At 35.7% G+C, this 23,872-nt stretch overlaps 2 protein-coding genes across 5 annotated transcripts in view; one reads left to right on the top strand and one right to left on the bottom strand.

Moving 5' to 3' along the window:
* Acsl (Acyl-CoA synthetase long-chain) overlaps positions 1 to 2,274 on the top strand; it is a 27,096-nt gene extending 24,822 nt beyond the window's left edge. The window contains exon 10 of the transcript XR_011733813.1: positions 1,962 to 2,274. The gene's annotated coding sequence lies outside the window, so the exon portion shown is untranslated. The remainder of the gene's footprint in view (positions 1 to 1,961) is intronic.
* LOC139819782 (uncharacterized) lies at positions 41 to 23,872 on the bottom strand. Of its 4 annotated transcripts, XM_071789496.1 has the most exons (5): positions 14,615 to 15,356; positions 13,816 to 13,915; positions 13,301 to 13,393; positions 11,493 to 11,611; positions 41 to 4,452 (listed from the first exon to the last, which is right to left on the bottom strand). In XM_071789496.1, exons 4-5 carry the CDS (start codon positions 11,578 to 11,580, stop codon positions 4,307 to 4,309), a joined length of 234 nt encoding a protein of 77 aa, XP_071645597.1. In that variant the 5' UTR covers positions 11,581 to 11,611; positions 13,301 to 13,393; positions 13,816 to 13,915; positions 14,615 to 15,356; the 3' UTR covers positions 41 to 4,306. The 4 variants fall into 4 exon arrangements, with proteins under 4 accessions (XP_071645597.1, XP_071645595.1, XP_071645599.1 ...); XM_071789494.1 differs by lacking the exons at positions 13,816 to 13,915; positions 14,615 to 15,356 and adding an exon at positions 23,529 to 23,872; XM_071789498.1 differs by lacking the exons at positions 13,816 to 13,915; positions 14,615 to 15,356 and adding an exon at positions 23,529 to 23,871 and having other exon boundaries at positions 11,523 to 11,611.

Raw genomic sequence — 23,872 nt, 5'->3', positions numbered from 1 at the left:
TTAATTAATAAAGCGTAGAGGGTAAGAAAACACAACGAAGTTGAGTATGATATAATAGTTTATTCATTACAAATGAAGTCATTAATACATCGATCTATCAAGTTGGTCATTTGCAGTAGACGTAAGATGGAATGCCACTCTTTTTCTACTTTCAAGTAGATATACAAACTATAAAGTGTATACGGTCGTGGTGTGCGTGGTGCTGCGCGCGTTTTAAATACACACTATATTAAAATCTATAATATACATACGTGTACATATACATACATGCCTATATAATATGCTGCGCGCCGGCTATTAATGCGGAACGAGTTCTCTCGACAATTATAAAATACAAACATACATGTACATGTCTAAAGTCGTCTAAAGTCCACAAGACGGTGGATCGCACGCGCGGAGGAACATTCATCTTTATCTGCGAGGTCACCGGTCATCAAGACAGATCGCTTGAATTAATGATTTCGTCAATGACAATTGGATCTTTCTCATTGTCTCGATTGATTAAACGCGAAATAGAGACTTGTTATTCACAGCAGCGCGGACTTTACACAATGGCTATGGATGCATTTTCATTTACCGAAGTAAATATGTAAATACTTAAATCTTGCTGTAAAAATAAATAACGAGTTTGTAAGTTTCTAGTTTATATTAGATTGCAATATAATCAACAGTGCAACCTCGCAACAATAATTGGTAGTACGAACAGAATTTATATATTAATTTTACCGACATTATTTATGTATCAGCTGTAACCGACGAGAAAAACGATGCTATTAATAACATTCTTTTTTTATATCCGAGGATAAAGTGGGTAAACCGTGCGATGACCGTCGTATATTTTTACAGATGACGCATAGATATTATTATTACACGTTTAAGCATCTTCTATTTTTATTATCTTTTGATAATTGGCCGTTTCGCGTTTACCAAAAATTTTTCTTGTACGATATCTACACATTTCTTTTAGTCACATCACAACACATATATAATTTTCTAACATAAACTGTTTTGCCAGTCGTGGCCAAGACTGTTGGCTATATACGAAATATTTTTTAAATTGTGACATATTTATTTAATACATTCACACACACCTTTTACGCGTATAGGGATCTATAACAAGTTTGCAATCGATCTTTAGAAGACCATTATTTGCTCTTAATTTTCAACAGGATGTACTTTGTTGCGAAAAACTTCCTGACTTCTATTTCGCGGAGAACACGCTTCGGAAAAAATCCGTTCTAACAACAAATACCCGTTGCTTTATAATAGTTCCTCTAAAAGTCGATATCTCTTCAGATATTGAGCGCCGAGTGCTCTTTGCACTCAGCTCTGAGAAATATATTCTAGAATTTGGTCAAGATTCTTACGTTATACGAAATTAATTGTAGCCTCGGGACTATGTAGCTAAGTATCCTATTAATTACATAGATGCACAGACGAAGTCGAAGTTATCTAATGAGAGTACGATCTACGCGATAGAGAAAAGTCGTTTGGACGTATTACGGCGCTCGCAAGAAAACGCCTGAGATAAACTACGTGTTCGAAGTTGCTTTCGACTCTTGGCGCTCGTCTTAACTATAAATATTTTCTTACGGCAAACACACTTTGCGATTATTCAATTTATCGTGTCGTGAGATCGAATAATGCCATTTGCACGGAAATATTTTGGTGAAAATTCGTCTTCCAATATCGTTCGAAGAACGAGAAGCTGTCTGCATTTAGAATTTCTGGCAGGACTAGTAAACTTCAATATATATTAAGCTTAAATCACATTTAAAAAATGTCGTTTTTAAATCGCAATCTATTTGTGTTAATTAGATAATTAGTTCTTTCTGATAAAATATCTCTTTAACAGTTTATAATATTTCTTTTAAATAATAAACATTGTTCCGATCGAGCTCGAAGAAAAAGTTGTACGAAGCGTAATTAAAACTTTTAATAATGTAATTAAAATTTTTCAGAGATTACACGCGTTGCGAATAGGCCGGAATGTACGTTTTCGTAGAAAACGTACGTTTGACGGAAATTGCACGGCGCCTGGGGCTACCGTCAACTGCAAGAGGCTGCCCAATAGTACGAAGTGCTATCGAAGTATCGACCGAAGCAGGAAGGCGTGTAAGCGAACGATTTCAGAAGAAAGTTAAGCGATTTTCTCTAGTCGCCGGAAAGGAAGCGGGGAAACAACGCGGGATTGAAAGTTTATTGCAACCCGTGGCAACACACGTTGCGATATAAATGGATTTCGAAGTTTTAGATAAAGTTAATTACGGGAAACGACGTGGGAGAATTATTCAGCGCAAGACTCAATCGATCGCTTGCCAATAAGGCAGAACTGTATTTATAGAACCACGTGATCAAGCGGGAAACATAAAGCCGTTCCTTTAATGATCGGTTATAAGATCTGATAATCGTTAATAAGATCTAATGCTCCAGCTTCTAATTTACGGCACGATAAAGGATCTAATCGCGTGACAACGTGAAAACGCTCTCGTAATAGTCGTAAATCACCGCACTTTCATTAGGAGTAAGAATTTTCTGCTTGGGAACACTTTGATGAGATACTTCCATTTGTCCGAGTATAAAGCGGATGAAAACGATTCCGGGCGATATTATTCGTGATGAGAATACTCGGACAATTCTGAAAGGCGTCGAAAAGACGTGTGAAAAACATATTAATCTTTTAATGGCTTCTTTCTTCTGTTACTTGATGGGTGAATAATTTGTATACGGATTAAAATCTTTTAAAAACATTAATGAATCTTATGAAAAGAGCATACATTTGCAATTCAATATAACGTAAAATAATTTAATTGTAATTATATATAAAATCTGTTGTACCAATTATTATATATACTTTACACGAAAGTAATATTCGTAAATTATTATGTATTATTCATGAGTCTTGAAAAATATTAATATGTCATTCATATTCGAGACAAAACAGGCAAAATTAAAGAGCAATCAAATAGTAGTGCATTTTACGAAGCCGAGATAATGCTCTAATGAGATTATACTTATCAAAATTAGGATTATGCGATATAGTTTTGTAATTTTTTTCGATTTTATTCTTGTCTAGTCTACAGGTGGCAGATGTTTAAATTCGAAAATTTAGGAAATGAGATCTTTCCACAGAATCAAGATACATTACCTTTGAATTTCGGAAAAATTAGGATAACGCTTTCTCGGGAATAAAAATCGTATAATTAATTTTACTTCATCTATACTTTAACCAGTCGTCGGGTCCTTTCCATCTAGTAGTTAATTGCCATTTACTTTGTCTGTGCAGCGCACTTTAACTAGTTAGGCTGGCATCCCGTTGCGTCGCCTTTTAGAAACGTTTTAACACCGGAAAGCTTTTTCGAGGACACGTACAGGCGCGAATGAGAATAATGGTCCATTGACTATACTCTCGCACGTACACACACACACACATCAACCCTACTGTCTAGATACAAAGCTCGGGTGCGTTTAGAAGAAATCACAATTTGTTGAACGTCGGAGAGCTAGTTAAAGTGTACCTCGAATAGTCACCGTTGCGCACTATAAATCAGTGTTGACCACTTGTCCCATTTTAGATAGGAGCTTTAAGCCTTTAAGCCTTTAAGGCAATGTTCTTCCCTTTCTTGAGAATCTTTATTCCCTTCAGTGTGCGTAATGGTGCGAATATTGCTCTCTCTCTTTCCTTCAAGAAATGTGCTCTGGCAATAGCTCCATAACGCGTGATATCGGGTGAACACGTTCCGCGAACGAGATACTAAGTGCGTTCCAAAGGGAGTACATACTGATGATAAAACTTTATGTTCGAGGAAATTTGAAATCGATTTCCCACAGATAAACCGTATCCCGTCGCTCCTTAAGGTTTAACAATGCGCGCGCGACATTATTTTCTCTTCCTACACTTTTATTTTAACCGATCTAGCTGTTCTCGAGTTTCAATTCGAAAATCCTTTTAATCTTTTCAATCTTTTTTTTTCAAGTGACTTTATTTTAGAGAGAAAATAGAATCAGAGATTTATGTCATAATCTGCGGATTTTCCTGATTAGAAAATCCGTTTTTTGTACGCAACGTAACTACGGTACGCTAATGTAGAGAAAACCATGCCATGCATTTTTCTTTTAGGTTCATTCATATTCCGCTTGAAATTTTCGCGCTTTCGGAGCTTTTTCCGTGGTGAGGCCGTGAGAGAATTCAGACGGTGATGTAGTAAGCCCGTGGTTTACCCCTTGACATGGTTGGACTGAAAAGGATTCCTGGTGTCGTCGGGCTAAATGACCAGGACGCCCACGAAGGCGGCGGAAACATACGTCATGACGTATAGTATCCTTCGTGCCGTTTGCGACACTTTTCACGGGCGATATAGCAGAGTGCTATGGTGATCAAGATCGCTATGGTGATCCCCATGCCTATGCTGATCCAGATGATCTCTTCGTTTATGCCACTGTAGCCCTTTCCTGAAACGAGTCTAGATTTATCTCGCATTTCTGCATGCATATGTTACATTTAAATGTCAAATGGCATTCCACCCCCGCGTGAACGGGAAAACTTTTAGATAAACTTTATTACATATATTATGCCATATATCGCAAAACCTTGTAAAATTTATTAAAAAACGAATCCCAATACATTGTTAATGTTTTGAGAAAAAAATTGTAACGATAACACATTTTCATAGTGACGTAAAAGTGCACGTGTATCTCAATATTTACATAAATGACTTGTAAGCTTAATTGACAGGCTTAATTGACAGTATGAAAGAGCGATTTGTAAAAGCTTTATTGACTTTATTCTCTCAGAACCTATATGTATTATTTCTAATTTTCCAATTTCCGCTCGAAACGGTTCATAAAAATAAGACCCGCGCAAATCGCGTTTTCTGTCAATCTTTCATGTCTTTTAAGTTTTGATTATAAATATAATTTTGTGTTATTATTAAAATATACAAACCTTATAAAAGTATTGATATATATATATTTTTTATAACTGCGTTCTATTTAATCAGAAATTTTACGTTTAAAATCCGCCTTCTCTGTTTTTCCGCTATCTTTATAATTTGCCGCTATGAAATCTAGTTTTCCGCCTGTCGAGGCAAATACGTCTGTTTTATTTTGAAATAAATTCGTGGAAGATCGATTTAGGAAGATTTAGAAAGCACAACATAACTATACGACATATCCCACAACCGTTATACTTTAATAATATATTTTAGAATAATTAGATTTAAAATCCTAATATGAAAATGTCAAAATCGCGAAAGCTTCCGAGTTATAAAATGATTGAAATTATTGATTGTAGTGTCGCGTAAAATTGGCTTGTGATCCAGGTAAATAATTGCGCACATCTGCGTATCATTTATTATCGATTTTTATAATTTAAATTACATTGAGCTTTATTGCCTAACTGAATTTTACGTTAATTAATTTTTCACCCTTGCCTTGGCCGATTTATAATTTGCGTCAAAATTTACACTTGAATTCCATTTATAATTTTATATACCGTATATTGATTTTATTTACCATGTATTCCATACCATGTATATGTATGTTATATATATATATTTATTCTGATTCTTTACATTTTACGTAAAGAGCATACAGAATTATAAATAAAACTTTATCACGAATAATATATTATTTAAAGAGAGTTTTATATTTAAATATAACGATCACACACAGAGTAATCAACTGTTATTGACATATTAATTGCTGGTAGCTAATTTAATTGTCGCATGCAAATTATTTAATCCTTTCTCTTCAACGGAAATTCTTTGTCAAAAGTCTACCATTAATTTAGGCGTCGAGTCTACGAAACGACGCGTAAAATGGGGATCGATAATCCACGTACGTTGAAATTTAAAATGTATGGGAAAAGAGAGAAAAATACTCGGTACAGTTATTTTAATTTTGCGAAGTTTCAAATATTTCGTATTCAACGGTCTTCGCGGTTGTTTACGCACCGCGACGTACGGCGCGCCGCCCCTCCCCGCGCCGCGCCTTACGTACCCAAAACCTCCGGCGCCGGGCGCGGCGCGGCATTCGCGCTCCAACACTCGAGCAGGCGGGTAGCGGCGTCCCGCGTACGTCGCGTTATCCCTCGAAACTCGGCCACGGTAGGTACGACGAAGCTCCAAACGCGATTATTCTCTACAAATGCTTATTAAAGGATATCAATCGCGCGATCATTTAACTCTCATGATTAACGCGTATCCAGAGCCGACGCGACGGCTTGGTATCGAAGATATTTGCGCGATTCGTTTATTTGGAGCAAGTACCGAGGCGACGGCGGACGGGAATCGTAAATTATCGTCGTTTCGTAGTAATACTTGCGGGCGATAGCGATAGTTATTTCTGTAACGATGTTTCGAGTCGAATACGTTTCGCATCGTACGTTGAATTTTACGTCATTTTGAATATAATTTGCCTATCAATAGATAGCACGGGGATATATACGAATCGAGACGAGATAACGAAAAGCCGTGATACGTGATACATCGATTATTTATTACTAATGCGCGTGTTAAGATTTGTGTGTTCAGAATATGTCGCCCGTGAATTCGTGAATTTCGTTCGCATATTTTTTGGACGATTGATCGCGTTTCGATTCGCCATTAAGTGACTCGCGACGTGGGCGACGTGCGATACCCCAAAGTTGCCAACTTCACTTTCGAACTTATCGATCGATCATTCACGAATCGCCACAGCTACGTAATGGAGCTACGTCTCAGAGTCGAGCGACGACACGACGCGACGCATTTAATCAGTAAACGTAACTTTGATTAATCCTGTATCTAATATTTATTAACTACGTATCGGTAAGCTCGTCATATGTATCGGTAGTTTCGTCACACCGCGTATCTCGCGAGATTTATTCATTATTCGAATTCGGTCACGCGAGCAACCGACAAAGCAGCGTCACGGTCATCGGCGTCAATCGTCGCGGATATTCGTTTCAGATTTGAAGTCGCGAGTTTATTCACTTATGTTATAATTATAATACATAAGCGAAGTAAGTAATCGTCCTGAAATGGCTGAAATGCGATCGTGCGCTACGTATCATTCAAGGCGCGAAAAATTTGGCGGTATACGGTGTAATTTGGCGCAGCAGGTGTATCGTCGCCGCGGCTAGTGGCGCCTGAAGTTGGCCGTGTGATCTTCGAATTCGCTTTGCCGTTTGGGGTACGCCATTACGTTGATTCGCGAGACGTCGCGGGTGCCGCGAGCCGAGACTGCCGAGTGGATCGTAGTTCCGCGCTATTGTTCTCTTCTCGCTCTCGCGTTATTCTCGCCGTCAGAATGTAACAAGTAAAAGTGCGCGTCGCGCGCGATTAGCGTCGGGAGTGCCGTGTGCCGTGTAAAGTATCGCGCGATTATCGTGATTAGGGTTCACGCCGCGCGGTCGTAATTATCGTGTGATCGCAATACCGGAATCTGAGAGGAGGAGGAGGCCTAGGAGGCATCGGGCAACGGCGCAGCGACCACAAGGTGAGTAATTTATCATTTTTATATATTTTTGGGGGATTAATCCTTCTTTTGTGATGTCTCATGTAAAAATTACAAGATTTTTAAGTTATTTTAAATTATATGGTTCGCGTAATAATTCCGAAATTTTGTTTTATTTAATTGAAATATTAATTATATATATTATTATTTCGAGCGTTCTATAATTTGGATATTTTATATTTTACAGATCAACAACTGCAACTTGCCGTTTGGGACACACCATTACGTTAATTTGCGAGGCATCGCGGGTGCCGAGCGGGTCTTAATTCCGCGCTATTGTTTTCGTCTCGCGTTATTCTCGCCGTCAGAACCCCGTCGAAATAAAGTAACAAAGAGCGCGTCGTGCGCGATTAGCGTCGGGAGTGCCGTGTAAAGTATCGCGCGATTATCGCCGCGTGATTAGTATGCGCGGGGTCGTAATTATCGTGTGTCGCGAGTGTTGTGATATCACAATGCCGAATCTGAGAGGAGGAGGAGGCCTAGGAGGCATCGGGCAACGGCGGAGCAACCACGAGGTAAGTAATTTATCATTTCTGTCAGTAATTAATTAGTTTTATATATTTTTTCGGGATTAATCTTTTTTTTGATATCTCATTTGAAAATTATAAGATGTTGAAGTTATATAGTTTTTAATAATTTGGAAATGATACAATTTTGTTTTACTTAATTAAAATATTAATTGTAAAATATTAATTAATATTGAAATAATTATAATTTTGAAATATTAATTATATATATGTATATATTATTATTTCGAGCGTTCTATAATTTGGATATATTTATATTTTACAGATCAACTTGGGTACTGCAACTCCGCTAATGCGCATCGTGGCGGTGAGTAATAAATCATTTTTTATTAATATTGTGGCAATGGATCTGTGAAAAATATATTAGACATGAGAATTACGTAGAAGATGTATAATATAAAATAAAAGATATCAGGAAAGTCATTAAAAAATTTTTAAATTAGCCTTTGCTTTTTTGTAACACTGATTGGTATACAATTATTTAAATTTACATTGATAAGAACTGCAGCAATAAAATATGCCAAATTATTTATTTTTGTGAAATACTGGATAACTAAATTCTTAATTTGTTGTTGGAATTATTTACTCATTTAAAAGGGAAATTGAAAATTCAAGTTTTGAGTTATTATAATAATATTATAAAGATATAGTTGATGAATTTCATAGATTTATTGCCTTAATTGAAATGGATAAACTATGACTGATTAAACATTTGATTCCGAATAATGTATAATTGTCTATCGATTTATTGTGCACACACAAAAATGCATAATAGTAATAAATATTTAACATCGAAATGATTTTTTATGTATTTTACTGAAATTAATTCCGATATCAGAAACATAATAATGAGATATGAAAATTCATAAAGACATCTATCGCGAAAATGTAAAATATTCAAATCGTGGTATTAATTCTGCAAAAAATCTGGTAACTGTTTCACATTTTCACGTCATCTTTCGAGAATTATCAAACTTAACATATTGAACTGTACATATCTTATAATGAGAAACTGAACGAAGTTTATTTCGGCTAATGAGTTTTGTCTATTGATTTGTGTCTCTTACTTTTGTCATGTCTTCTACTGCGTTTATTTCTCAGAGCCAAAAAATGGCACATAAATTAGTCGCGAATTAATATATAAGCTAAAATGGTACGTACGTAATAATACGATAATCATAAAGACTTAAAATAAGTAGTTGAAACTTAAGGATGCTGGTCTAATTAATTGAATAGTGAATACAAGCGACGCTCGAAAAAATATCGCCATTCGATTTTACCCAATTTTATCTGATTCTGAGATTGTCAGTGTTGTTCTGTCTTTATTACTCGTTGCGAAAAAAGAGAGATAGAACGACTTATGGACGCTTGTTGGAAAACGCACATTATTACCTACTGCAAGAAAGTTGTTATTACACCGCAAACTCGAACGGTTTTTGTTTCCGCGTAATTTAACGCTTGTTACTTGACTATCGCGCTTAAAAGCGTTCTCTTGGATCATTACGGTAACGACGGCGAATCTTAAAGTTTGTTGTCGACGAATTGTAGTTGCGTCGGTATTCGAACGGTGCTTAAAACTTTAGTCTGAATTCGAACTACGTGACTTATAATGAAACTATAGCTACGAAATGTTAGAATTCTGTAGGATATTTTTTATTTTTTTCCGCATTTTAAAACTTTTATTTTATTTCCGACAGAATAATGCATTTTCTTCGCACTGAGTAAATATATTCTAGGCTCCTCTAAATTCTAACTGTTATCGTGGTAAAAATGGAATGGATAGAACTTAAAACTCGATGCTGACGGTAATAAGCTAACTTTTCTCGCAAAGCTTTTTCTCTCTGTGCACGGAATTTTCCTGGAATATAACAATGCTCGCTTTTTAAACATGAACGGCAAAGTTAAAAAAAAAATTATGCTGTACAAGTAAAAAAAATTTGTTTTTTTAGAATGGTTTTTTTAATATGGTAATATTTAATGTTAATGGTATATTGATATGAAAGAAATATGAAGAATGAATCACAAATGAAATGATGGATGCAATAAAAATCAATTATTCAGTGAAGTTTACATAAAATCAATTTCTACATATGTAAAAGTGTTTGAAGCTATCTTCTAAAGCTATTATGATTTCGACATTCTCTCTTCTGTTAACAATCTCTATTCTTATTAACCTCTGTTAGAATACATTATTAAAGTATTGTTTGTTATTTGTGAGACATCACATCATATTAAGTCTTAACTTTTCAATCTTGAATACTCTTCGTGTAGTTGTTTCTGGATAATGATACTGTGCTTTTTGCCAAATTTCACTTAGCAAAAATATCAGTAAAATATTATTAAATATCAATTTTAACTTGAATAATTCTTTTTATCGATCAATTTTAGATATTATTTGTAAAATTATGATCAAAGGAGACTTGCGCTGCTCCAATCTTCTTTGAGCCACGGTACTTACGAATATTGATATAAGTAATTTCAAAACGATATTCCACAAGGGAGTTTCTTGGAGGAAATTTAATCGCGAATAGTTACTGAAGATCGATGTAGAGAATTTTATTTGTAAATTATGAGAGGGCGGCTTTACTGGCGGTTAGCCCAGGGTCAACATTTTGGTAAATTTCCCGTTGTATCCGGTAAACATTAGCACAATTCTGGTCGCGTTATTGATTTCACCAACAATTTCATATGTCGCTGCCAAAAATGCGCCGCGGGTTTGACCATTTACGTATTGGGATCGTGTCATACGTGCGCAATTGTCTGACGTTAGAGTGGCGTAATAAAATCAAAACTCGATCCACATTCGAATCTTGTATATATTTGGTAAAGATAAATTTGAAACATTTATGTAAAGATAGATGAAAAATAATTTTTTACTTTTTTTTATATAACAATCATGTAGAATATTGTAGAATAATATTTTGCGTAACCAAAGCACATTGGCAATCAATGCAGCAAAGCTTGTTCATCAGCAAAAAAGAAGATAACATTTCAAACGAAGGCTAATAATTTTGTATAAACGGTTCGATTATATATACGTATAAAACATAATGAAAATAAAATAAATGTTAACATGTCACAAGAATTAAGAGGTAACATTAATATACACATTTCTCGTCTGCACGAAAGGATTTTAATTCACTCTCGAAAAAGAAAAAAAATTTTCTGTTAAGAATATGAACTTATTTTTCATATAATATCATGAACATAAAGTAAATTATACTGAGATTATGGAGAATTATTCGCTACGTGATGCGCATCGTAAATAATCCATGGAAGAAAAATCCTCTCGGCGATTTGTTACAGAATTACGCCACTGATTGCCAACAATGTATTATGCCACAATCATACCGAAGCAATTTTTATAACTTATTTACACCAATATCTATGGTACGTGTGATACATGTGCTGCAAAACCAACACCAAAAAATTGCTTTGGTGTAATGTGGCATATCCATTTATATGTACCTAATAGAACCATATCCACATCCATATTACCATTGTAGTGAGAGCTATAGATCCCAACTTTACCCGCGACCCGTCCACCACCCGGCATGTTTGTATTTTTTCTTCTCGGGGTTCGTCACCTGAAAGGGAAATTTCCATACTTTATTACACAGGCAAAGCCTTAAAACTAAAGACAATAAACATAATAATGTTTTCCTTTTCTTCTTCCTCATTTTCAACTTTTTTATATTCTTTCATATAATCTCTTTTTACTATTCATCCGCTTTCTCTAGCACCTTTTCCCTTTATTATTATAAATCTTATTATCTTCTTTATAAGCGTAATATGATTTCTTTACGGAGATATAGCTCAGTTTATTAAGTTAATTAAGTCGAGGTTATTGAAGTATGTCAAACATGAGCTTTACGTTATTTATAGCATTTAATTTTTCTAAAATCTTATAAGTTATACAGCTCCTTAAAATTTAGGTCTTTATAAAGTCTGCGCTCTAAGCAGTTAAAATGAAAATGTTCTCTATGTCAGATATTACGATGTATCGCATAGAAATATTGCATAATATGTATATATACATATATACATACAACTATTACAAGTCTGCTTTTATCGTGTGAATATGAGAATAACAGTAACTGCAGCCGTATAATACTTTAAATTTCCAATTTTATCGACAACAATATTGCAGTCGTTAAATATTCGTCGTGCACACTTCGGCGCTGTTGAGCTCCATTTTGATGGAGGAAACGAGCGCAAGTCAGCGGAGTGACAAATCGAGCAAACGGCGAAGACTTTTACTTGCTGGTTTTTTCCTCTGTTTGATGTTGGATTTTTCCAACGGGAAAATTGTGATCTCTTTCCAATTTGCACGCGTGATAGTAATACAATTTAAACTAAATTCTAGTTATATATATATATAGATACTATACGTATCGCGAGAGAACAATTTAATATTTCATCAATTTCATCAAATTTTACGATTGTGAATGTACGTAAATCCATAAAATACGGTATAGAGTAATAAATAACGCCGATACTCGCAATAATATTAAATATTCCTCTTAGATAGCAAAAAGTTTTTATAAATTATAAAAAATTATATGAAAAGTTAATTCATTTGATGAATGCAAATGCATGTATCTTCAAAGTTCCTCTTTTTACAGATATTTCAGAAATATTTATAAAATTAAACTGTTTGTAATTTAGAAAGAATATTTCATATTTCACAAGGAAAGCTAAAAAAATTGTGAATAAATATGTTGCGTTAAAATATCTATATACATTATTTTTAATTAGCGTATTTATTTATCAGTTTATTGCATATTCAGATGACTAATGTCATAAAAGAATACACAGAGATAAATTAGAGATGATAAATTCTCTCCTATTTTTGATTTATTATTCTTTTTTATTTATTGCTTGCGATTATTTATTATTTATTTTACTCTCGAGAGTAAATGTATTGGAGAACATACATTTGCATAGATTACTTTTTGCTATCGTTTTTTTTCGCGGCTGGCTGATGCCGTCATACGCACAAAGATACGAAGGGATGTAAATCAGGGTTGGCAAGAGATTTCTGATTTCTTTGAATTTCTGGATATGTCACTTTCTGATTTCGAGCTTTTCGAAAAAGCTTTTGCAACGACCAAGTTTTGCGGCCCTGAGGCGACCCGACGTCAGCATCGATCAAAGAATTTGCTTGTTAGCAGTACACTGATAGAAGTGAGTCTGCTATGTGAGAGGAAGGAAGGGGATCATTTCGTCATTCTCGTGTTTCTCATATGAAGGGGAGCATTAGCATTGATGTATACCTTAGAGACTCGAAAATAGGGTGCTTCACGCGCATCTCTTCAACCCCGCCTAATCGCCCAACATTTTCCTTTCGCGATCCGCATTCGGCCAAGCTGCAAAAAGAATTTATATATTATAAAACATTGCTTTATGTAATACGCGAATAGATTTGTGCTCTGAATCGAGCAAATACGGAATAACAGTGAGAATTATAGCAATAATATTCAAATGCATGAAAACATAATTATTATTTTAGAGCATCCATTGTATAATGCGGTCATTATTATGCAACTGTCGCATTACATCACGTTAATTAATTTATGGATATATGTACATATATGTAAATTTACATTTGGTATTTGTATACAATGAAATGTAAATATATAAATTACATATATTTTGAATGATATATTATATCCTTTTATCAGATAATAGAAGGAAGGGAATATCTCTCACACATAAAAGCTCTTTTATTAATATAATGAAAAAGAGAAAGAGTCGAAAGAGGACAATACTTGGAGAGAATAATACGTACAAATGTCACTATGATTCTTGCTTTTATACAAAATTAGAATCCACAATTGTACTGCAAAATTTTTTTCTTCCGATTGCACTGAAATTCACCACTCTCTGATCTAAAGAATAAAGTGGAAGGTGTGATCAAGCGTTCTAATGCAATCTCGCGTTCTTTCAAGCCGAACACTTCTTTAAGCTCGCCAAAAGCTGCTTCACGGAGCAAAAAGATTATTGTTGATGACTCCTCGATTTGTGATTTCTACGATCGAAGGTTCTGTAAACACTTAATTGAAGAGGTAGACTTTTTTCTTTTATTGTTATTTGAAAAACAACGAGATTCAATCCTGGACATTTTTGTTTTTTTGCTCGCAGTAATATCAAGAAGATCACAAAAATTATACATATCTATATATATAAAGAAAAATGATACATATAATAATATAAAAGAATCACCAAAAATACAAAATCTTCGTCGCTAAACCGTTTTAAGAATTATTTTTCTTAATAATCGATATATAAATATTTGCGTAAACGTATGATAAAAGAGATCTTTTCGATTTACAAACTTTCTTTATGTTTTTAAAAATTTTAATGAGGAAAACTTACGGAGGCTGCGTGTAATTATCTATTTTTAATACCTACAAATATCGATAGCTTGTAAAAATAGTAAAGAGGAAAATAGCATTATTTTCTAATCTATTTTATCTTGTATCCATGACGAACCTTTCACGAGCTTTTTGCAAATTAATTCTAATCTCGTCCAGATATGACTTGATATTTCTGACGTTTGACTAGCACAGACATCTTTGGTATTTCACCTTCAAATTCTAGAATCCGGGGTTTGCTTCGAAATGGCTATGCCATTCCAGAATTCAAGTTTCGGCGGCGAATATGCGACTGAATTCAAAGCGCTCTTTTGCGTTAAATATGTAATTTTGCGCGCTGGGTCCACGATGTCACGAAATCCGTTGACATCACGGCATGATTACTCCCCGGGCACTTCTTAATAACGCTCTTCGTTTAAGTGAGATCAACAAGTTAGTTTCGTTACACGTCGCGTACACGCGTCGCTCTCATATGCGCTCGAGAGGTCCTTTGTTTTGCACAATTAAAACGAGTCGCGTCGGCACACCAGGCCGGTATTCACAGGCTGTCCGACTGGGGACAGCAAGCTTTTGTCCCGTAGAGCGTTTTGTGCGACGACCACTACCGTCGAACAAGCAGTTGACACTGCGAGCTGCAACGCTGTATCCGGCCTGGCGTCGCGCTTTGACGCGTCCGCAATTAGGCGCGATGACATCCGCGTGCTCGTGGTTTATTAATTAACGATGGTGGCATTGTTTCTGGAAAGTGTGGTGCGGATTTAGTGGCGCGGTCGGCCGTGATGAAATTGCGAGTCTTGTGGTCTCTGCGACGGGAATTGCATCGAATATGGATGCTATTATCGCTTGGCCGTACATGACTGACGTCGAGTTTGCACGATTGTCTGTGAACATTATTAGCAGAGCCATTGAAACGTTTGCATAACTATCGAGCAAGTAATTATCGGGAAAATCAGGTTTTGGTCTGAAGTTATATGAAATTCTGGTGTATGTATTCATAATTTCGGAGATTTGAGGAAATTGTGTTAATTTTACATTATACATTTATTTTTACATTATTATACAAAATATTATGGAAAATAATTTTAATGAAACGATCTCTTTCGTCATATTCTTAATTTAAATTTTAATATTATCATTTTAATGTAATAGTATTTTTAAATTATTTTTCTGTTTTCACAAGTCTCATTAGCATTTATCAGAGAAGCATCTTTGCTCGAAGCAATTACAAGTTTGATTATTATTTTGCGTTTAATACGAAGTTAGTTATTGAAACAGCGACCGCTCTAATTAGCAAAATTAGTGAAACTCCATTGCTCGAAGCTACAATCAATTTTTGCGTCTGTGTGAGTTTGTACGTCAGCGTAGTTTATCGTTTATCCCGGCGAAGCGATAAGAAAATATTTTGGTTGAAAATGGAGACAATACTTATTTACAATATTGCACAAAATAGCTATAATAGTTTGTTGAAGATTTATTATCATGTCGCAGCATTTATGCCTTTAAAAGCATGCTAGTGATTGCGCATAAATGAAGATCTATTAAACTTTTCCGTGTATTATTCTTTTTACAAGAAAAATATTTTTCGTAAGCGGACATTATTCGCTTACCAATTATTTGCAAATATTAAAATATTTGCAAAATTTAAATATTGTTCTCAATAGACATGTTAATTAACAATTTGAGATGGGTAAGATTGTTTCTAAAGCCTAAAGTTCAAACGGACACAATTAACCCAAGCAGCATTTCTCTTTATACATCAAAGCATTCGCTCCGGACTTATTTTATGTCTTGACTACTGTTATCAAAGGCTTCAATAACTAAACTTTGTTACCACTGAGCTTTACCACGTTTATCTTTCGCAACTTTTGCTTTATATATACATACAGCTGCATTTTGCTGAGATTTAATATTTGCATAAGTTTTAAAATAAATTCACACAATTTCATATAATGAAAGATCCATCGGAATACCGTGGGATTTTCACATAGTTTTGGTATAATGATAACAATAACTGTCCTTAATCTCTCGCTGTGATTCGGTTGCCGATACATAAATGTCAGATGCATGAATTATACAGTGTTGTACTTTTCGCACTATTGAATCTTTAAATACGCAATGTTTGCGAAAGATCGTGTATAGGTATCTCAGAAACAGCGTGACAGTGTTGTGTTTTTTAGGACAATTCAACAGTTGTCCTATCCGTAATTATACGGCAGTCTATGGGCTTTTCAACGCTATCAAGACACAAAGAGAAGGCGAGAGTCTTTGTTTTCGTAAAGATGCACGTCGTTAATGAGTGAACAGTACGCGGTTGTCTCTGCACGGCGGAGGATACCGCTTTTGTTTGCTGCTCACTGCGTGCCCTCGCTAATGCAATCGACAAAGCGCCTCGTGTTATTGTTCCTCTCGTCAACGTCATTGTCAATGATGAACGGCGCGCGGCTATTCATAATTTCTATTAGCACCGTATCTGCTTCTGCGTGATTGACCGAGTGCGATACTTCACCGAAACTGCGATTTTGCATCGCTTAATTCTCTAGTGCTAGTGAACGCGAATTTTATCGAAGATTTCGTAAAACAATTAAAAAGTTCATTCTATGCGTTAGAAAGATTACCAATCCCTTTAGGAAAATCAATTTTAGACTTTTGTATTTGTTTTAATTAAAAACCACGTTAAAAAAAAATATATATATATATAAAATTTATTTGTTATAAGGACTACATCAGGTTTTTATTTTCCTCGTAATTAGCTTTTGCACATAAATGTATGTATATACGACGCTGCATCCGATGGCCGCGTTTTCCGTATTTAAAATCGTACACACATATAGATAAGAAGGCGAATCCTTCGAGGAGCCGGCAGCTCATTCACACTGGTTAATACGGCTCCACCTCGGTGTTGAGATCGAATGAATCAGTTTCGCAGAAACAGCTCAGCTCTGATGCCTCCATTGGGCCGTTTGACGTCGAGTTTGATGGTGGAGGAGGGTGCATCGCCACCCCTCCACTGAGAATACACTCGGCATTAAGCGGCCCAATTGAGGCTTCAGAGCTGATTGTGAGCTGTTTCTGCGAGACTGCGAAGGGCTTGCCATCTTATACACATGTGTGTACGATTTTAAATACGGGAAACGCGGCCATCCAGTGGTGACAGGTCACATTACTTTTTACGTAAATAGAGTAGCCCGAGGCAGGCGTTCAATGTTTTGATTTCGCGCGGTGCGCTATTTTCTCGACGAAATCGCCTATCGCCTATAAAGTTAATCTCTTATATCTCTCAGTAGATAACCGGGAATATATTTAGTATTACGATACATGCTTGGATGTAGCTTTGCGTGCATAAACAAGATCTGCAGATACGAGGCACGTATTTAAACTTTTCTGTTCAACTATAAGTAGATAACTTCGCGTACCTTTTGCCATCACAAAGGCACGAGGTTCACAGAGTGGAACTATCATTTTGCGGTTAAACGAACTTTACGGAAATTCATGCTATCGGCAGATTTATGCTTGAGAAAACGAGATTTTTTTAACATTTAGTATCAAATTTATAGAGGATGTAAGAAAGCTTTTGGAAATATGCAACGTTACAAAAATTAGCATCTGTTATACAAAGACGTATATTGATGATTTTGATATGCATAGTGTCCTGAAACTATCGTGTCTTTTTATGAGTTTAAGAAGACAATCTTAGCACTTAGCTAGTGATAAACCAAAATCTTTGACGATTCTATTAAATCGTCAGTATTACCGAAATTTGGTCGTTATAATGGCGTGATACAGCAATTGGAAAATTTCCGCTTATACTCTATAGTGTGGTCAACTTTGATATTTATCTTTTAGAGTGAATTAATAATAATTCTCTCGATACTTTTATCTATGTTAGACTGTTAAGATAGGTCACACGATGTCGATATCTGATAGTAATAATGGTGTGATACGGTAATTGGAAAATTTCCGCTTATATCAACTTTCATATTTCTTTTCGAGTGAATTAGCAGTAATTGTCTCAATACTATTATCCACGTTGGACCATTAACGGAGACTGCATATACCTACATATACCTCCATATACCGATAAAAACTTTTTCCAATATCGTGTTTGTCATATATAAGTGTCACTCGCGGTATATAGGTATATGTAGAAACCTCAATAATTCGGTTCATTTTTACATGGAGCTGTTCTGAAACTTTAGTGGTTCATACGTCCGTTTCGCGAATATGCGATACCAAAGCTCCAGTGGTGCAGTGCCATGAAATTCGTCGCAAAAAGTTCGGCAAAGAGATTTAATTTTGCTTGACTGAGAGAAACATTTTCGTGACCAGAACTTTACGTTGTGCTAATATTTATTTCAATTTCCAATTTCAATTTATAGATTGCTTTATTGATTCATTATTTCCTTTTGCCGTCAAAAAATATATATATTTATTTAATCATACCTCGCTAAAATGCAATAAAGTTTAATCTTGATTTACGCGATAAAATGGAAATGTTACAGGAAAATTTGATATTATTTTTTGATGTGAGAGAAAAATAAATTAAAAATTGTCACACGGGTCTGACGTTTTTTTAAATTCACACAGTACATTGCATGTGGACTAGTTTGCGATAATATTGAATGTCTAGCGCAGCGTAGTTTTTAACTAAATATGTCTCTCATTTTACTAAAAGCAGACCGAGAAATTATAAAATTAAATAACAGCATCCGATGTCTAATAGACTCTACTACATAAATGCGGTATATGCAATTAAAACAAAAAGTACGCGTGAAGTTATCTGAGGCATCAAAAAATAATCCCAGTTAATATTACGAAAGTTGGTAATAAAATTAAAAACTAGAATATATTAATTATTTCTCGTGCGCGCGGAAAAAAATTATCAGACTTCAAACCATCTATACGCTCGTGTAAAACTCATTTGAAAGCATATAAATGATTCGCGATAAGATTGAGTAATATCACGAAAGACATTCGGTTAAAAGCGGCGCGCTATTATTTAAAAAGATGTTAAATCATCAGAGAATAAATAATAATTATTGAAAATAATGAGAGACTTTTGAGGTCAGAAGGCGTCATCTTATCTTACATATTTTTAGTAATTATTTCGTCTCACGGCGGCCACGCCCTGTTCACCTTTAGTAATCTTTGCTTTCCTTTTTCGCGGAATGTCTATTTTTATCGCACTGAGAGGGGAAGTTTTACCCGGCCGACGCCGACGTCGAGCGTCGAGCTAAAAATGGTGTAGCGTGGCGTCGCTTGACGGAGGCCAAATCCACGGATTTGCACAGATCGATGAAAATTCAGAAACGAGGCGTTGTCTCTCTAGGTTCCGGGCAGTTCCGGGCAAACTGACGACGATTTTACCGCGAATATACGCGCATTACAGGCTGAAATTACAGGCGTATCGTTGGCCGGTGCCGATGAGTCGATCAACCGAGTCGGAAATTCGCCGGAAATACCATTACCCTCCGATTTCTCTGTCCACCCACCCTTGCCTGTCATGTCGTTTGCGCGTTCTACACTCTCATTAAACAGCTCCACGAGCGACTAGCTTGGCGATTTTTTAATGCTCACGTATCCTTTTACCTCGATAAATCAAATTTAATAGCCACGTAAAGAAAACTACAATATATGTAATCCTCATCGGACGTCAGTGTCAATTTGACCCTTTTTTGAAATTGATCCCTTTGATCTCTTTTGACCTCTTTTTGTCACTCTAACCTAATAATGGTATTAGAATACATCAAATTACAATATAAATTATTATTTTGTCCAAATGCAGATAAAAACCCTTCAATTTGGGTTTCGATTTATCTGCAGTGTTAAACTGACCCTAACATCGGATTTGAGTCTTGAAATAAACGTTCGATGAGAGTTAATTAACTTCGTACAACGACGATATTTAATTGGTTTCCACAAAGCTCAATGTCGTCAGAGAATTATTGTATATAGACTTATTAATTCGACGGCTAAAACGGAATATTAATATTTGCGAATCTATAAAGAGAATCTGTATTGAATTAAGTAAGAAATTTTCATCCGAGGTTTCTAATTATAGAAATTTAATCGTTATTAGTATTTATTAGATCGTTCTTGTTATGTTTTGGTTATCTTTGTAAAATATTTATCAAATGGAGTTGTGTAATACAGAAAAACTTATGTAATGGAAAACTTAAAGTTCTACTATAGAATTGCGTTTTCAACGTATATTGGATTCTAAAATTCCAGAGGTGACAGGCCTGCGAATAACTTGCTATAAACGTTGGCCTATCAGAATACAGTTGCTAGTATTGTCTCCAGGGTGACATTCAGACTTCCATGCGCGTTCTCTCCGGATCTCTTTTTCTGGAGTGTTGTTCAGCCTTAACAGGATAAAATAACGGTATCGCATACAGCTTCGAGGGAATTACGCAAAATCCTAATCGTAAATTTTATTTATCCAATTGTCGCAAAGTTTTAATCTATTCAAAAATTCTTGCCGCAAAAAATATATGTTATTGGACATGTTATTGAACAATTATTAACAAGCTTCTCTCGAGATGATAAAAAGCATCGATAAATGAATATCCACGTCATTAATAATTCAATTAAAATCAGTAACTAACATTATCATTAATAATTCGTCAAACAATTTTTAGATTTATCAGCTTAACAGTTTTGATAGGAGGTGAGTGAATGATTAATTATGTCTGCTGTGAGAAGCTGTACGTGAAATGTATATTGTAAAATAATGAAAAAGTAGCACTCATTCGACATAATTTTTATTTATGAGGGAAGTAATGACTTAATGAGAAACTGAGCCAAAATCACGTTAAGTGGATATCTTTTGATCGGCAAAAGGAAGTCAAGGTTGTTTTGAACAGATCGATTCATCTTGATCGGATGGAGGATGGACTGTATTCGCGCCAAGTGGATCGTCCCACTACTTGATCGGACAAGAGTCTGGCGACTGTGCGCCAAGTAGATCGCATAGTTTCAGTCACACAAAGAGAGCTACATATATCACGCAGTAGTAGCACGCCTTTTAGTCAGACCTCTTAGTGATAAACACCAGAAACGGCGACTGTTGTACTTTCGCCACGCGTTCCACAGTTACTGAATGGATTAAAATATTATATGAATCCATAAACTCGATTTTTGAAAAAGATTTCAATCTAAATAATTGTTTCTTCAAATGCAAAATTTTCATAACTCGTCAATGCTGTCGTTTGCTTTTGCCGCTTAATATAAATGTCAATTTCATGAAATCCTTTGCGGATTAAAATACGTAAATAGGGTATTCCAGAATGGCTCAGTCCACTTTGGAATTAATTACCGTGCACAATTTTTATAATTTATAAGACAATTTTCATAATTGTGCAATCCGCACGTGGATGTAATTGAAAATTAATATTTATTCCAGAGTTATTTGACGTCAGCGTACGATGTCAGCGACAGAAAAATTGGCACATAAAAGCTCGTTGAAATTAACTTTGCAGTTTTATAGTGCTTCATATGATAAAAAATAAACCGATATCGACCGCGGTAGCAGCCAATTCGACAATCCGCGGTTGTCGGAATTATCGTATGTCTTACTGATAAAATATACTTATTCTCCATTGGATTTTACTATACTATGTACTCGTATATCGCGTTTTACGACTCAAGATGAAACGTAAAAATTTGTTACAGCGCGGCGCCGTTAACACAAGTATTGACGTCGATCCTCTTTTTGCTCATCATAATTAAAATGTTAATATAAAGTTTAAATGTTAGATCCGTATTCGCGTGTTATTTTAATTTAACGCTGAATGTCTCGTATCGCCATTTATATATTTTTATAGTCTGCTGTATTTAGAAAACTTATGATATATAAACTAGACGAGAAGCATCAGGAGCGACACCAGGAGCTCTCACATCACATTATCGGGCCAATTCGAGATCGCGGACGAAGCGATCTATATCTGGCTGCCTCTTTGGTATAACCCCGAACATATTCGCCTCTACTACTCTCGTAGCGTCCCTCTCTCGCGGTTTCTCAAATAGATACTTGACGAGTCAAGTCGCAAGACGATTATCGAGTTTTCCAACATGTCAAAACACGATACAGTTGAGCAGACGCGTAGTACATACAGCTTCGACTGAAATATAGCCATTATCTACCACTGTCATAAGAATAAAGATATCTATCTCATTGCTCCTGTGTATGTAGAGAAAGAGGGATCAATTGTAGAATATTAAAGGATTAGAAAGCATAGCGAATTTTATTAATCACATACTGAATGAGATGCATATTCCCCGAATTTTTCTCGTTTTTTTTAAATTAATTATTGACGAATTAAATTAACTATTGACATCTGAATATATATAATTCACAATAATTTTCGATTATATTTTATATAAATATTCCTCGATATTGCAAAAAAATTGTACCATAATCCATAGCACAGATCGTGTTGAGATAATCTCTAACGTTCCATACAGATAATAAATGCATCAGAGTTTCAAGTATTTAATCTTTTTCATAATCAGAATATTCATGACACGTAAATTTCTTGCACGCGACCTGAGTTCTCGAGTTTCCTCTATTGTGTAGCGAGAGAAATATTGCTAACATAAATAATGGATTACAACAATAACAGCTAGATAGCAAACGGAGAAAATTTTACATACATATAAATGCTTAGCACGATCAATGTAGCACGTATATATGAAAGTGATTATTATTTCAGGTTTATTAATTTGTTAAATAATTCTCCTTGCTTCAAGTTTTCTATGATTTAGCGATTTTATGAAGAAAAATTCGTATTCAGAAATAACGAGTCGTTTCAGGTGCTTCAATATAAGCTTTATAAATTCGTTAAATCGATATTTTTGTGAAATCCGATATCGGTAGCTTCAATGACCTCATATGAACCGGCATAACCTGGGAATATCTGGGAATATCTCTCACGGCGTAGTACAGTACGCGAATAATTAATGCTTAACGCAAGACCGATCATCTTGTCCTAGTTACTAATTTAATATCGCCGAGATCTAACGTGCAGGATCTCGGGGTTATCGTCGTGAATCGATTGCGACCTGGGGTGTTCACCGTATATCCGGCCGCGGCGTTTGCTACTATACAAAGGGTGAGGGAGTAACGAACCATTTCGGTTGCTCAAGCGCGGGAGACGAGCTCTGGGATTTGAGATTGCTGGATCGAGCAAGTACTGTGTCCTCGGGCGATTCTGGTGTGTTTAGGCAGCTCAGGAACTGGACGATCCTCGAGTGACGTGGGAGGGATGTGACGCGCCACGAGGTGCTGGGGTCACGGTACAGCGGTCCAGCCGACGCTACGTGAGCCTGTGGACGCGGGTTGAACGCGATGCCGACTGAACGCCCGCGCCCCGGTGCCGCGCGGCCGTTATCGTTGCTCTGACGACGGCGCCCGAAGCTGAACGGACCACGTAGATAGGGTGGCTGCCGAGCGACTGCCACGGGGTGTGATAG

Source organism: Temnothorax longispinosus, chromosome 9, assembly GCF_030848805.1.
Source record: "Temnothorax longispinosus isolate EJ_2023e chromosome 9, Tlon_JGU_v1, whole genome shotgun sequence".
NCBI lineage: Eukaryota > Metazoa > Arthropoda > Insecta > Hymenoptera > Formicidae > Temnothorax > Temnothorax longispinosus.
This window is presented reverse-complemented; position numbering and strand designations above follow the sequence as displayed.

Bases quoted from the DNA above. Each gene is read 5' to 3' on its own strand.
- LOC139819782 (XM_071789494.1), bottom strand. From the start codon at position 11,580: ATGCCGGGTGGTGGACGGGTCGCGGGTAAAGTTGGGATCTATAGCTCT. The intron at 4,453-11,492 runs GTACATATAAAT...GACTCGTTTCAG, and splicing joins TGTGGATATGGTTCTATTAG to GAAAGGGCTACAGTGGCATA.